Source organism: Pyrus communis, chromosome 2 (genome assembly GCF_041283825.1).
Source record: "Pyrus communis isolate YQ-2024b chromosome 2, ASM4128382v1, whole genome shotgun sequence".
Classification (NCBI taxonomy): Eukaryota; Viridiplantae; Streptophyta; class Magnoliopsida; order Rosales; family Rosaceae; genus Pyrus; species Pyrus communis.
In genome coordinates this window covers 24,267,303-24,283,641 of record NC_142566.1, presented here as the reverse complement: position 1 = coordinate 24,283,641, position 16,339 = coordinate 24,267,303, and the positions used below count along the sequence as shown (strand labels likewise).

Sequence of the window (16,339 nt, the reverse complement as noted above, 5' to 3'; positions counted from 1 at the left end):
ATAGTATCAGGATTGACTTTTTAGTGTAAAAATGTGATTTTTCGTTAAAATGAACAGTACCGAGAAATGTTTGTTAAATTCCCTTGTTTTATTTACTAATATTGTGTAAGTATTTGTCCTTCAATTGGTAAACCATGGCTTTACAATTACAATTTTTCAATTTGAGTTGAAACTTACATACAACAATCAAATCTTATCTCGCTAGGTGGAGTTAACTGTATAAATAATTAACTGGTAAATATAGAATGTCTAAATGCAGAGACTCAGAATGCCTTTTTAACTGTCTAGCGCAATAGTCGGTTTCAATAATAGACATTTCCTAAATTTTTTTCCTTCAATATGAGACTTCTAAATGTTTTTTTACTATAAAATAGAGATTTGGAGGACTTACTCATGAAGTAACCAAAAGAACTAAGAGTAAATTGTAACAATGGTCCCTCAACTAAAAATTCATTACCATTGGTCCTCAACTCATCAAAACGTGTAGCTATAATAATTTTTGTCAACTTTATCAAAATGAGTTATGTTGGAAGAACCATTTCGCCAGTTGGGTTAAACTTGAAGGACCATTTCTCTAGTTGGATTAAAGTTGAGGGACCATTGGTAATGAATTTTTAGTTGAGGGATTATAGCTGCATGTTTTGATGAGTTGAGGAACCAGTGCTAATAGATTTTTAGTTGAAGAACCATTGCTCCAATTGAGTTAAAGTTAAGGAACCATTGCTACAATTTACTCAAAGAACTAAACCTCTTGATCTAATATTTTTCTAGTAGCATCTTGCTATTTATAGCATTTGTGTTGTAAGAGGAGTGGCACGGTTTCTGGGTCTTTAATTCAGAACAAATATCATCAACCTTGGTCTGTTGATAACAAGTCCAACAAGACTTCAATACTTTCATCGCTACTAAACTTCATGCCTGTTCCTGTCTAGATCAAATATGTGAATAGTACTCATGACCTACTGTTTTGCATGAGCCAAAACCCTAGAAGCTCCTCTGTGGTACCTGAATAACTGCCATGGTTATGTTGATCGAGCTCGAAACCTTTAAGGTACAAGATTAATCGGTTCTCAAATCCTAAAACTCCAATCTCCGTCTACAAGCCCCTTACCATAAACTAAAAAGCTACGACAACCTAATGGGCGAGGTGTCTGATTCAAACAGTTGGGCATGGAAGAAATTGAAGGATGTTATTAGTTTACCCTCTTGTGTTTTCTTCAGTTCTTATCACCAACCTTGTGTAACAGCATGCGGCACGTGTACTGGCTTCTGACGAACAACCAATATTCGCTTTTTATTAGGAAGATCATGAAGATCGATGGGAAATTACCACAGCCGGTAAGTGATAGTGAATGTTCTAATTCCAACCAACTCGTGGACTACCAAGTTCGCCTATGGTTTGATTTATTTTGATAGAAGAGAGACGTTCATGAACTTATAAGTCATGGAGATCATGATAAAAAAGTATGGAGCAAGAGACAAGCATTGAACATCAGTCTTGTAGTTCTTGGAGATCTGCAATCTACCGTGCTCCTCCTTCTCTTGTAGCACTTTACAAAAGTGATATTGCACTAATGAGAGGGTACCACAGAGTAATCTTTTACAAATTTCAGGATTCTAGTTGTAACGTGGTTAGGCTAAAGGATCAACAACCTGATGAGATTTTTAAGCTGCAGTCGGATTTTGAGAAAGTTAATTTGAAGGGTCCATGGAGATGGCAAGATTTTAGCTTCATCTTCTTCTTGTTTGCGTTTGCTATGTTTAGTTATGGTTTATGTTTTGTGTTAGGTTTATAAGTACTGCCTTTGTATTTTAGTTAATTAATTTCTTGTCTAATGATTTACTTATGATCTACTTTGCTAGGTTTTTTTTGTATTGTTTTTGGTGTTGTACACAAAGACATGTCATATTTGTGGAAAGGTCTACAAAATTATCATTGTTACTAATTTTCATTCTACTCAGGGAGAAATTTTTGGTGTGACGGGAGTACGGCTCCATACATTAAGTATCATAATATTAGGGGTTTGATACTTAAAAAAAAAAATAAAAAAAAATACAACCACTTATACTATGCCTCTTGATGTATTGGCCTGTATTCCCGGCACACTGAAAAATCTCTCCTACCTATAGACTTTTTTTAATCAGTTTCTGATAAGCTCATATTTACGTATATTTTACATCAAATTCACTTGTCTTTTCTTAGTTAGTTCCTTATATTTTTTTAGCTATTTACTTTGTTTTTGTATTTTGTAGGATTTGTCAAGCAAATAAAAGAAAAATAGCACAAGTGGGATTTTTAGTAACAAATTCGTTAAAACTGCCTGTGCAAATCAGCTGACTTTGGAAGCAAGTTGCGGACAGCTCAGAATGAATTAGAGAATGACCCTTATATTCTTGGAAAGTTACGGATGTCTATTTTCTGGAGCATTTCGCAGATTGCTAATATCATTTTTCTAGAAGAAGTTATGGCCGTTTTAATACTAAAATATTCAAAAGAGACTGAGCAGTTTGTAACTGCTATGAAAGTAATAAACCCAATAAATCTAGCAGCCAAAACTGATGCAATCAAGAACAAGTCAGCTGACACCTGTTCAAATATCAGAGGAAATGAAATTAAAGATGAGGATTAAGAGGGAGTAATTGGCATAAAAGCTGCCCAAAGAGTTACAATTGTTTTACCATTTTCTCTCACTTATTGTCAACACTAAATTGCTATTAGTGGGGGGAGTTATGGAAATGATGCAGCAAGAATTGGTTTAAAGGAGCGTTGGGGGAGGAAATAAAGGGTATTTTTTACGGAAATAATTTTGAAAAAGAAAAAAAAAAAAAAGGGTAAAAAAAGGCAAGGCAACATCGTTAGGGAAGGAAGGAAAGGAAGAAGGAGGTCTTGGCATTCTCTTCTTTCGGTTTTATCTTCTCAAACTCATGTCTTTCTTTTGGTTTTATTTAAGGATTATGTGTAACTAATTTTTAGAAGTTAGCGGCTGTTTTGAAGCCCCAAATATGATTGCAAGTTTGTTATGACATTTTATTTGAATTACTTTTATGAATGGATGAAAATTGGTTCACTACTTGTCTCATTGATAAATTCTTTGTGTTTTCTACGGATGCATACTTAGTAAGCATATCTAGGATTCTAACGCTGTGAATATGTGTGTGCATGCCTTTGTCGAATGAGGACCTACATATGTTCTAGAGTAGTACTTGTTAATTGTGATTAACATGTGAACCAATTTCTAAGATAAGTAAGACAACACTAGTACTTACGATGTCTTATGATGACTCAAACTCTTTTCGTTCTTAATGATTTCTACTTGTTAATCTATGAACACGTCATTCTAGATTGCATGCTAGGGACTAAGTTAAGTTGAAAACGCCATTCTCTTAACATATTACATAAGAAAGAGTAATAGGTTGAGTTCTAACATTGAGCCAACTTGAGCATCTTCATCCAGAAATAAAAGGAATTTCAATGAAACATAACATGTTTGCATGATTATTTGGTGGTGGATAGCAATTCCCCTAACTCGCTTTTCTTAATTTGTGAACTACTTAAAATCTGTTTATGTTCTGTTTTTGTTCGATTTAATTTAAACAGAAAATCAACTCCAAAAATCACAAAAATTTGTGTGAGTGTAGCTCTATGTGTCTAGTGTCTTCATATAAAATTTCGTAGACTTTAGATAAGTGTAAGTCGGTCTAATAATTATGTTTCGGTGGCTGGTTAGTAGAGACATCAATCCAGTTTTTGTGACATTTTAAGTAGTTAGATAAAACAATCTTCTACAGGAAATACCCTTATTTTCATATGCTACAATTGACAAATCTTAAATACCCTTATTTTCATATGCTACAATTGACAAATCTTAGTGTTAATAAGGAAAATCAATAGGATATTTATGTTCTACATTGTGGTGTGCTTTTAATCCTATCCGTTTCTCCCTAGGGACTTGTTCAAGCAATTTCTTTTTCTTTTTCTTTTTGGGGTAAAAAGTTGCTTTCTATTACCAACCAACAAAAACATATATACAAAAAAAACTAAAGGCCCAAAGTAAACATATAAACAAACAAAAGATGGGCCAAAAACAAAACAAAATACAAAATGAACCAACTAACAGATTAGCCTAAGACCAAAACTAAACAACATAAACTAGAAACTTCACGCAATCTCCGCCTTCACAGTTCCACACGATCCATCCAATTCCTATTCCTCCATCAAGCATCGCCTCATCAATCACAACTTCCAACTCCAATTTGCTTCTTGAGCACAACCATAAAAACAGGATGGTTGGCAACCAATCAAGAGAAGCCAACTACCAAGATGAAATTTGTGGAAACCCACGAGCGGCACTGCCGGTAAAGGCAGACAACATAGATAAGGTGGTAGTGTTGGAAACACCCGAGCCGGTGAAAAAACTGGATCTCTACACACAATCTCAACAGGATGCATGACTAAAGATTGGAATAGGGATGAGCCAAGAGGAGGGATATCCACAAGAGCAGAAGAACCGTACAAATCAGTAAAGAAATTAAGGGGAAAAACCAATTAAAGCCAGGAAAAGAGAAGAGGAAGAAAGAAAAGGGAGAAAGACGACCAACCATGGCCGAAACTAGGGTTGAGACCACTGGATATGCTCAAGATTAAAAGTCTCACACTAGAAGTGAGAAAAATTCTCAATATAGAGAGAAAGGCTCTCTCTCGGAGAGAACGAACCTAATGATTTGTTCAAGCAATTTCTTTGGTCCCATTGTTCCAAAAAAAAAGAAAAAAAAAAAAAAATCTTTGGCCCCAAGTTTCCAACAGCAAGTTAAACGCAAAAAAACAATAAATTTTTGGGCATGCTATTTCTAGAGTGCAACAAGAAATAAATAGTGAAACTGGAAGCTTGTAGTGAAAGAAAATATCCTAATGTTGTGAGAGAGGGGAGATTGAAACTTAATTTTTGGACCTTTTTGAAACATAAAGAAGAGATACAACTAGACTAATACCTAATTGATACATTGTGCTAATTAAAATCACATCACATCTCGACACCCTAAGGTTCATGAGAAAATTCCAATCCTAATTCAGTCGCTCTCGAATGGCCCAATTACTTCAGAAATAGGGTTTGGTCATATTCTAGCACATAACATCACCCAATGAATTCCTTGATTAGTTGTACATGACAATTTAATGAAATTGTTTTGGTGTAACTGTTACAACCGTCATATATATCACTAACTAATTCACATGGTATACTTTAAGTGAACGATATAGGATTTCTACGTACGAGTAAAGTCCTATATTTGAGATTGGCATAATTCCTTATTTTGATCTCTGTGATTGAAAATCGATGGACCTTGTCACTAAATTTGTCCACCATCAATCACTTTAGTCATTCATTGAAAAATCTCTATTAAATAAGAGTTAAATTGAGAGTATTTTTGTCATTTTATTCTTATTTAACCGAGATTTTCTACGGAATGACCAAAATAATTGACGTGGGCAAACTCATTGACCCATTGTATCGATTTCAAATATTAGGGACTAATTATGAAACTGGAAACAGATTCTTCCCATCAATCTTGAAGTGCTTCGACATCTGGTGGCTGTTGTGCTCATCCTTCTCCTGTAACATTTTACAACAGTGACATTAAACTAATTAAAGACAGGGTTCCACAAAGTAATCTTTTACAAATTTCAGGATTCTAGTTGTACGTAATGTGGTTCGGCTAGAAAATCGATCTGACGAGGTTTTAAAGTTGCTGTCGAATTTTGAGAGAGTTAAATTGAGGGGTCAATAGAGACTGCAAGATTTTGGTTTCATCTTCTTCTTCTGGTCTACTTAGTGGTTTTAAATGCTTATATAAAGACTTGCCCACTTTAGATATAATATAGCCAACTTACAACCCATATACAGCCCACACCGACTGTAGGGAAAGATGATCAGATCAGCAGCAGCCATTGTTAACTTCTCTTCAATTTACTATTCCACAAATTTTTTTATGTTTTATTTTTTTGTCAAACGATAGATGTTGTTAGATTAGTCACCGATGTGGATGATCAGATCAGCAGCAACCATTGTTAACTTCTCTTCAATTCATTATTCCACAAATTTTTTTATGTTTTATTTTTTTGTCAAACGATAGATGTTGTTAGATTAGTCACGGATGTGTTTTTAACTCATACCATCATGTAAGGGCTCAACACCTTTTCACCACTGTGGCAAAGACCACTTGCTTCACAAATTAATTAATCAAACACAGCTTTGACTTTGAACAACAAAAAATTGATTGACAGCTGAGAGAGTTGATCCAGAAGATAAAGGAAAATTGGCAAACCCTAAACACTGAAGCCAAGTTGCTAGTTTAATTTATATTTTTAATTTCCTCATTCTCCACACCTGAGATAATTTGGATTGAAGACGACCTTTTCCTTGATTAGGAAACTGGCTGCGCCATCCACATGCCACCAACCCATGCAAAAAAAAAAAAAAAAAAAACTTGGTTTTCAAACCGAACTGAGTCTTTTTCTTCGATTCGGTTCACAATTTCAGGACCATTTTAAACCGAACCGAGCTGATCCCTACTAACAAGTAATAACGAGAACACAAGAACAGAAATGTTAATATATATACGCATGCGAGCCTCTTCTTAGTATATACAAGAATAATAATATTTTTCTTCATAAAAAAAGAGTAAGATTACATAGAAGATATTCCCACAAATAATTACTGGAATAATGTTTGCATTCTTCCTTTGGGAATATGCTCATTTCCCACTTGCAAATAATATATTCACCATAAAAATATTATAATCGGAGACATTTAATATCTTAATCTTTATTTGAAAATCATCTCTATAAAAAATCATTTGAATCGTGATCGTTTAGTCATCTAAATATATCAAATAAATCAAAGGTACAGGTGCCAAGTAGCATATTTATGATTAACTGTTGATTTCTTTTATACATTTAAATGACTAAACGATATCCAATTCGAGTGACTTTTTTTGTAAAGTTTACCTTCAAATGAAGATTGGAAGATTGAATGGTTCTGATTATAAAAGTTTTACGGTGAAGATACGTCATAAGTAATTGGGAGAATCAGCTCACCCCTAAAGAGGAATGCAAGCATTATCCTAATTATTATATCAAAAGGTGATTGTATTAAAGTTAATACTTGCATTTCTTCTTTGGGGATATGATTTCATTTCCCACTTGCAAATGAGATTCTTTCCTATATAAACTTTATAATTGAAACTGTTTAAATTCTTAACCTTCATTTGAAGATCATTCCTACAAAAATATCATTCGAAATCAAGCTAGTTTACTCATCCAAATATATTAACTGAATCAACGACATAGGTACCAAGTAACTATTAATAACGAGCCATTGATTTATTTGATACATTTTGATGACTAAATGATCTCTGATTCAAATAATTTTTTGTAAGGACAATTTTTAAATGAAGATTAAAAGTTGAACGATTTCGATTATGAATTTTCTAAAATGAAATTACATTTTTTTTGCAAATGTAGGAATGAGGTCATACTTCAAACAAGGAATGCAAGTATTATTCTTGTATTAAATATATGTAATTATTATAACCAATCTTATAAACATGTGCTCTCACATCATTGTTATATTAAATTTGTCTGTAAAAGTGATTAATTGTATAATTGAAAATAGTGTTATATGCCAAATTGTGTTTACAAAAATATTTTTATGAAAAATAATTTTCTCAGTTTCATAAAATTCTTTAATTTTTTAATTAAATAAAGGATTTCAAATTAGGGGGGTAAAAGTCACTACACTTTTTTTATCTTATTTTTCTTTTTTGTTTTGTTTGTTTGTCGTCGGATTTGTTTAAATTCGTTATTATTTCGCGGCTCAAATAAGAACACAAAATGGAAGCCTCCTCAGTCGGTCTCTCTCTATCAGTCGGTCAATAATTTCCAGCGCCATTACAACTTTATATATTCATCAATAAACGTCAAAATTTGTCTTCCCAATTTATGTTTCTAATTTTCTATCACAATCCTTTTCCATAAAATCCTATTAAATCTCTCGTTCTCTCTCCAAAACTCACATTACACCAGCACTCTGCTGCAAAATTGCTTGAAGCTCCGTCTCTCTCCGGACATTGCAAATATTCTCGAGAAATTTGAAAACTTTCCCGGAAAATACAAAGCTTGTTTTGATACTTTGCTCACTGTCCAAATGGGTATCTAAAGCTTGAATCTTCTGCTTCAGTGGCGGAGAAAAGTTACAATGGAAGGGGGAAAAGGCGTGGGGGAGAAGAAAGGAACAAACGATGTGGTTTTGCAGATTTCTGTCGGAGAAGAACAAACGAGATACAGTAACGAAATAAGAGACTCGAATCTCCAGCTGACAGAGCTTCAGAGCCTCAGGGTCTCCGGCTCTGCTTCTCCAGAAATCCCAAAGCCGAGTCCCTCCCCGCCGCCGGGGAAGCCGCCGAAAATCCCAGCCGAACCCACTTCCCGGCGAGATTCGTTTTCCCGGTCGACGTTCTCGAAGCCCAAGTCGAGGTTCGTGGAGCCGGTTCCTCCTGCTGAAAAGAAGGCGACCGACGAAATTCCCCAGTTGAAGTCGACTGCTAATTCCCCCAATGTGGCATCGCCAAGCTCCAAAATCGCAGCCACAGCACCTAGAGACGCTCTGAGATCAGCCCCGATAACCCCACGAACGCCGTTGATCAACGGTAGCGAGGACGACGACGATGAGGAGGTTTACAAGACTGCAAAGCTTAAGGTGCGTGAGAAGTCTGGTAAGAAGATGAAAAAGTTGGCACTAATTGAGTTGATTGCATTTGCTTGTATTGTTGGGTTTTTGATTGCTTGCTTAACCGTTCCTAAGTTGGAAAAGAAGATGTATTGGGGGTTGGAATTGTGGAAATGGTCTGTCTTGGTGTTGGTTGTTTTGTGTGGTAGATTGGTCACAGAATGGTTTATCAATGTTCTGGTTTTCGTGATTGAGTTGAACTTTTTGCTTAAGAAGAATGTTCTGTATTTCGTTTACGGGTTGAAAAGAAGCGTACAGATTTTTATTTGGTTGGGTTTGGTTCTTCTGGCATGGGGTTTGTTGTTCGACCGCGGAGTGAAGAGGTCAAGGAAAACCTCTAGGATTCTAGGTTACGTTACAAGGGGTCTAGCTTCGTGTCTAATTGGAGCGGGCATATGGCTGTTGAAGAATTTGTTTGTCAAAGTGGTAGCTTCTTCGTTCCAATGCAATAGATTCTTTGATCGGATTCAAGAATCAATTTTTCATCAGTATGTTCTCCGCACCCTTTCCGGGCCTCCTCTGATGGAAATGGCAGAAAGAGTCGGGAAGACCCCGAGTAGGGGCCAGTTGAGCTTCAAAAATTTAAAGGGAGGGAAAAAGGAGGGGAAGGAAGGGCCCAAAGAAGAGGTGATCGATGTAGAAAAGCTAAAAAAGATGAACCAAAAGAAAATTTCTGCTTGGACTTTGAAAGGGTTGATTAACGTGGTAAGGAGTTCCGGGCTATCTACCATCTCCGACACACTTGAGAGTCTTGACGATGAGGAGAGTGAGCAGAAGGGTAAGGAGATTACTAGTGAGTGGGAAGCAAAGGCTGTGGCTTATGATGTATTCCTGAATGTCGCCAAGGGTAGCAACAAGTAAGAATTTCATTTTTGTTTATCTGAAAAGTTCCTCCGGCCTTTTTGATGACTTATTTATCTTTAATTTTCTCACTATTTTTACGGTTAAATGGACAAGGTACATTGAGGAAGATGACCTCTTGCGCTTCATGAAAAAGGAGGAGGTCGACATTGTATTACCTCTGTTTGAAGGGGCCGCAGAAACTGGCAAGATCAAGAGAAAAGCTTTGAAGAACTGGCTGGTAAATTCCAGTTGGTTTTTGTATCTGAAACTTCTTATTCTTTTGTTTTATGTACCCACCTGCGCAAAAGTTGCATTTTGAATTCACCTGACACTTCTACACTGAGAAAAAAGCCAACAATGTATAATGCTACCACAAACTACAGTTTACATACTTCTTGTGATGTCCAGTTGTCTCACTAGTCACACACAGTTATAATTCTTATAAACGACCCCTTGATAGGATCTTAATTCTACATGTCGTGAACCTTGAATTTCAATTCTTTTTTCGTCAGCTACATCGGGTTGCAATTCTGGACTCTTAACCTGATTCTTGTTTTCAGGTGAATGTCTACCTTGAACGCAAATCTCTGGCACATTCGTTAAATGACACTAAGACAGCGATAGAGGAGCTGAATAGGCTTGCCTCAGGGGTTTTGCTTCTTGTGATCATTATCGTGTGGCTACTTCTGATGGGATTTTTGACAACCAACATACTGGTCTTTATATCATCTCAGCTTTTACTGGTGGTCTTTGTATTTGGTAATACTGCTAAAACTGTGTTTGAAGCAATCATTTTCGTCTTTGTGATGCACCCCTTTGATGTAGGGGACCGTTGTGTCGTTGATGGAGTACAGGTAACTTCGAAATCTTCATTCCTCAGTTAAATTTTCACTTCTATTAGAACGACTTTACTTGACATATTTCAACCTGACAGCTCATAGTTGAAGAGATGAACATATTGACAACGATCTTCCTAAGATATGACAACGAGAAAATTTTCTATCCAAATTCAGTACTGGCTTCCAAACCCATCAGCAACTTCTACAGGAGTCCGGAGATGGGTGATTCTGTTGAATTTGCTGTTCACGTTTCTACAACGGCTGATACTATTGTGGCTCTAAAAGCCAGAATAAAAGAGTACGTTGACTTAAACTTACTCGACCTCTCAAGTATATATTGCATTCAAATTTCAATCTATGCATAGAGAGGCTCTCTCAGCTCAACAAAACCAACTTATAACAGCATGCTGCTTTGGTCACAATATCATGACATGCAAGATTAGAGTTTAGGATCCTTGGACCAGATAGAGTTTGATAGCTGCTAGCTAGGATTCTCGCATGGATTCGTCAATAAAAAGTTCTGTTTGGGTTATTCTGCTATCCTAGAATAACTTTTTATTCATCTGTTTGTATCTTTTGGTGGTTATGTAGCTCCTTTTTTCGTTTTGCTTCTCTTTTGGTACGGGAATTGTTTACTTGTGGTTTTGGATTGCTGTTGGTATTTCTGGTTTCCTGTCGTATGTTCTCTATACACAAACATCCACTGGCATAAGCGCACCTCTGAACGATAGAAATGAGTTGCTGAAGAAAATTGAATATTTCAGGTACTTGGACAGCAAGAGTCAGCACTGGCGTCCTGCCCATAGCGTGGTGGTTAAGGATATTGAGGACGTCAACAAAATGAAAATGGCTCTTTATGTTACGCATACCATAAACTTTCAGAACTACGGAGACAAGAGCAGTCGGAGATCGGATTTGGTCTTAGAGCTGAAGAAAATATTTGAAGATCTCGGTATAAAATATAAACTTCTGCCTCAAGAAGTTCATCTCCGCTATGTCGGATCGTCCACTGCAGAACTTCCACCAACGTGGCAGTGATTTTTCATTGCGTATGCTGCAAGTATGTACCTTTCTTCTGTTTTAGTTCCAGTCCAGTTTTATGACTATGAGCGAAGATTCTGACTCGTGTCATTAACTTGAAATTTTCGTCGCATTTTCCAGGGGGAGGTGCGAGTGAAGTTGCCACAAGTCTAATCGGAACAACAACGAAAATGTTGGATGTGTTACAATTCATCTCGAGGAAGTTTTGATTGTTCGATTGAAATTATGCACTTTGTATGAGTAAGTTTGATGAAGAATGCTCAGTGGAAAGGGAAAAGGTCTCAACACTGAGATACTGAGATTTGTGAGAGCTGGTGGAAACACGATGTTGTAATTTTAGAATTGATTTGTTTTAATGCATGAAGTTTTGAGTTTTCTTCCTCTCTACCTTTTTCAATCCCTTTGATGAGAAGCCATATGTACATGGAACACTGAGTTTCAATATTAAAACACGATATTAAAGTGATTGGTTGTTGCGTTCAGTTTATAAGTTATAATTGATGACGTGAAAGTATTGATCAAAATAAAGCAGGAGATTAGGCAATTTAATTTATGGTAAACAAGTTAAGAGCGTAGGCGTGAGTGATTTATTATCATGATTCAGATTAAAACACACCTAAGCTCTCAAATTTTGTAAAGCACACTCCCACCTTTAAAGGCTAGTAGCAAATAAAAAAAATTAACTACCTTGAAAAATAATACAAGGTATACCAAACCGATTTCTTTATCCGATCAATTAATTATTATAGCTCGTTTATAGAACCGTAATTAAAATTGGAGGAATTGAATTGAAGAGATTCAGAATCCAAATTTTTGTTAAAAGCAGTTTACTAGAATGTTCTAGAAGCAAAATAGAAATGGTATTGATTCTATAAAACTGCTTATAAATTTAGCAGAATCAGAATATAAATCAGTACAATTATTAAAATGCCCTTGTCCAGTTTTGGCTTGTCCATATATCCCAATTAAATAGCCAAGATAGAATGTAACATCCAAAAATACTCCCCTCTGGGAGGTTTGACGCCATTGGACAATTCGAATGAGAAGGGTGGTGCAAATTCCAGTCTCGATGGTGATTGGTCCAATAAGATAACCTTATCGACCAATCCCAATACAGAAGCTGCCACGTCGGACAAAGATAATTGACAAACTTCCCACCTCTCAGTAAGCTCCTCTTCCCTTCCCCCCTAGCCCCCACCTCTATGACTATCTAGCAAGAAGCACCTCAAATCTGACACAAATTTTACACAGAAAAAAGCAGCCGGTTTAGAAAGAGAAAGCTGAGCTAGTCTAGAGAGAGAAAATGGCAGCAACCGCAGCAGTTGCAATGGCCGTGCCATTGACCAATGCAACCCAAAAGAGGATCCAATCCTCCGCCGAGAGCTTCTTCAAGCCACTGCCACTAAGGCCCTCAAAGGCATTGGCACCCGCCGCGTCAAAATCGAGCGGGAGGCTCCAAGTCAGGGCTTCCTTGAAGGAGAAGGCGGTGACCGGAATCACGGCGGCCGCGCTCACCGCCTCAATGGTGATCCCGGAAGTGGCAGAAGCGGCCTCGGGAGTTTCTCCTTCTCTCAAGAACTTCTTGCTCAGCATTGCGGCCGGCGGTGTTGTAGTTGTTGTGATCGTTGGTGCTGTGGTTGGCGTGGCCAATTTCGACCCTGTTAAGAGAGGCTGAGGATATGAAGCATTCACAAATCTATCTTATTGTATATGTCAAGAAATTTTCTGTCTGTTTTCCATCCGTGTAAGAAGTGACTCTTATTCAACTAGTAATTTGGCAGAAAACTGTGAATTCCGAAATTTCGCTCTTTCGTTTTTCAATTTTTGTGCTACGGTTCGAAACACAATGCAAACGTAGAGGATGAAAATAATAGAGGGCAACGGAAACGAACAAAGAAAGAAAACACCATGAACTCAAATCAGAAATTTATGGAGTTGCCGGCGAGTCCACCTATGTCTACAATACCTTCTATATAAATGCTGATGTGATGACATCAATTCAGAGTCACTAGAGAACAACTTCTGTGTAAACTTATCGAAAAAAATTAAAATAATTTCCGAACAATGCAATCAGCTGCATCTAACTAAATCCGTTCAATTTAACTCGATCATGTACTTTACCTAGAGTGCTTCGAAATCATATCGAGCATGTATCTGCTTTCTGAAGAATAGTTCACCTTATCTGCCTTCACCACAGTGATCTTCACCCTCTGCTCATCGCCATACATCTCCTCTTTGATTTTAAGCTTGAACAGAAACTGATTAAAGATGCTGCTCCGGACTATGTCTCCAAATCTTGATTCATCCTGCTCTTCGTACTTCAACAAGTACAGCTCCTTTGCTGAGCATCCTAAGATCTCTTCCCCAGCTTCCTGAAAAGCTGTCGCCCAAGTAAATCCAGTGTGGTCTTGAATTTGGGCTTGAAGGAGATATCTGTAGTCACACTCCTCGAATTCTTGATTACATCTGTCACATTGCCATCCTCTGTTTCCTGACCTCGACACCTTTTTGTTGCACTGCCTATCCCCAATCATCAACGGACAAGCTGTGTAACAGAAAGAATCTGTTTTAATAAAAGATATCGTCCCCTTCACCGTGACCCAGTCTGGCTTAACTGATCTTCCAAGACCTTCGTCCCTGATCTGAGAAACAGTTTTGCGTATCTCATTCTTAGTTCCTCCTGGAACAATGTCTTTAGAAATGGAGACAGAAGCAATATCCTTGCCCCCTCGGTCAAACCAATCTCTCAAGGTATGAGCATCAGAAATATCTGGGTTTATAAATAGCTGTGTAGAATGAATTGTTCCAACGGACTTCCCACTGAAATCGTTAATCTTCCCAGCTTTAACGGCTAAAACTGGGGAAAACCCAGAAGCCAACATCTCTTCAAGCTTTTGACCTTCCCTGTTGCAGACATCCCCCCAAAGGGTTAGCTCAACGTTCTTGCCTGACCGATCCTTTAGATTCAGAATTCTTCTCTGAGTTTCCATACCGTTCTTCCTCATGATAGGAACAGAAGGATTGACAGACATCACAATACCAATAACATCAACTATAGAATTACTTTCAGCATTTTCAATTTCACTAATCGGCCTGAAGTTGAAGTTTTGAGCTGGTATGGAACCATCTTCATCAGGGCAGAGGTCCACAGTTGAACTTGCATCCAAAGTTATCTCCCAGTCATTCTTCAGATGGTTGAAATTCTTCTGGGCAGGTTTCAAGCTTCCCTTTGAAATCAAGTAAACTCTGCCAACCTCAATAATATCATAGAAGCGGTCAAGAACAGCATTGAAGCAGGTAACTCGTATTTCCCCTCCTTCAGAGTCAAGGAGGTCAAAAGAGAAAACTTTACCATCTCCTTTAGCATTATTATACCGACGGGGATCCCCTTTTGCTGTAACCCTTGCCTTGATAGCCCATCTTCCCTGATAAGGATTCAGAGCATTAATAGGAATGATCCGTGCTGGTGCCTCGTTCTTCATGATTGGGCCATGATTTTTGTACTGTGGAGGTGGTTGGTAAGGAGGCTGAACAGTAGCTCGAAAATTTGGCCCATCGTGTGGAGAGCTTTGAGGATGAAGACGAGGTCTGACACTCAGCCTCTCAGAATGAGAAGTAGGTCTAAGATTCTGCACATTGTGAACAGGATTTTGCGTGCCATTACGCAACGCATTTTGAGCAGCTGAATCAGGTGGACCATATGGTTTTGGATTCCCAATCATGTCAGAGTTCAGTATGATAGTTTCCATGTTCAGCACAACAATAACCCTGTACAAAGAGTACAATTCAAAGCTCGCTGCATACTTAGATACAGAAAAACGAAACAAATAATCATACAGAAACACATTCTTGTGTCAAAACACTGCCGACTCTTTACATTCATTCACAAGGTTTTGCAACTGACAACGATTTCAAGCTCTTCGGTTAATTTTTAAGTTATCTTTCCTAAAATACAAACGGACTGCATTATAGCTTGTGATTAAGAAAAAATCATCCTAGCGTAGCACAAATAACATTCTTCGTTTTTCGAGTTAGATGAACATCAAGCACGGAATTGCGACAGCTAACTTACACCAATCTACACAATCAAAATAAACTAAATTATTATATACAAGCTCATAAATTGATTCATCAAATTTTGAAATCTCAATTTCTTTATAGAAAATCGCATCCGATCATTGCTCAATCAACCATAGTTTTATCAGCTCAGATTCAGACTCCATAGCACTCATTTGGTTCCAAAATCGCAATTCAGATAATTGAATTAGAACCCTAACATTATCACAAACACATTCTAATCACAAGCATAATCTCATCTAGCAATCAAAATTAATTTTAATTAACCAAACTGAAAACGAGAGAGAGGGAGAGAGATACGGACTGGCGGTTCTGGAGGACGGTGCTAATGTACTCGGTGAGCTGGACGACGGAGCCTATCTGGACTCGGTTGGTCTTGATTCGGTCGTTGAGCTGCGAAGAGATCATGGCATGCTGGCACGAAACGCCGTCGGAGACCATGAAACGGTACCTCTCCTGCGTGCCGATGAGCTTAATATCGACCACCTGCACCAACGGCTTCAAATTCACGTCGCCGCCTATCATCGCTACGATGGCGTTCGGCGTCAGGTTCACCGGCATTCTGATAAACCCTAGTGATACGCGTGTGTCGGTTCGAGGAGGACGCCGACGGCGAGGGAAGGTAGATTGGGAATTTGACGAGAGATAGACGACGGAGTGAGAGGCGGTTGTGTAATTGGCGGGGGCGTTTGGGAGGAAACGATCGAGTGAGAGGGATTTTGATTTTTCGAAATTGGTTTTTAGGGGTTTATATAG

General features: G+C 37.7%; 3 protein-coding genes across 5 annotated transcripts; 2 read left to right on the top strand and 1 right to left on the bottom strand.

The window, feature by feature from the left end:
* Window positions 1–7,877: 7,877 nt before the first annotated feature.
* LOC137746410 (mechanosensitive ion channel protein 10-like) lies at window positions 7,878–11,887 on the top strand. 3 transcript variants are annotated; one of them, XM_088688421.1, is made up of 6 exons: window positions 7,878–9,640; window positions 9,741–9,864; window positions 10,187–10,480; window positions 10,561–10,763; window positions 11,230–11,525; window positions 11,627–11,887. In XM_088688421.1, the coding sequence occupies exons 1-5, from the start codon at window positions 8,253–8,255 to the stop codon at window positions 11,501–11,503; spliced, it is 2,283 nt and encodes a 760-aa protein (XP_088544547.1). In that variant the 5' UTR covers window positions 7,878–8,252; the 3' UTR covers window positions 11,504–11,525; window positions 11,627–11,887. The 3 variants fall into 3 exon arrangements, with proteins under 3 accessions (XP_088544547.1, XP_088544550.1, XP_068342533.2); XM_088688424.1 differs by having other exon boundaries at window positions 7,896–9,640; window positions 11,230–11,514; XM_068486432.2 differs by having other exon boundaries at window positions 7,896–9,640; window positions 11,230–11,521.
* Window positions 11,888–12,375: 488 nt separating this feature from the next.
* LOC137747379 (uncharacterized) lies at window positions 12,376–13,306 on the top strand. Its single transcript, XM_068487480.2, has one exon. The coding sequence runs from the start codon at window positions 12,810–12,812 to the stop codon at window positions 13,179–13,181; it is 372 nt and encodes a 123-aa protein (XP_068343581.2). The 5' UTR covers window positions 12,376–12,809; the 3' UTR covers window positions 13,182–13,306.
* Window positions 13,307–13,415: 109 nt separating this feature from the next.
* On the bottom strand, window positions 13,416–16,302 carry LOC137747378 (replication protein A 70 kDa DNA-binding subunit A). The gene is made up of 2 exons (XM_068487479.2): window positions 15,888–16,302; window positions 13,416–15,274 (listed from the first exon to the last, which is right to left on the bottom strand). Exons 1-2 carry the CDS (start codon window positions 16,142–16,144, stop codon window positions 13,624–13,626), a joined length of 1,908 nt encoding a protein of 635 aa, XP_068343580.2. The 5' UTR covers window positions 16,145–16,302; the 3' UTR covers window positions 13,416–13,623.
* Between the last annotated feature and the right edge of the window lie 37 nt (window positions 16,303–16,339).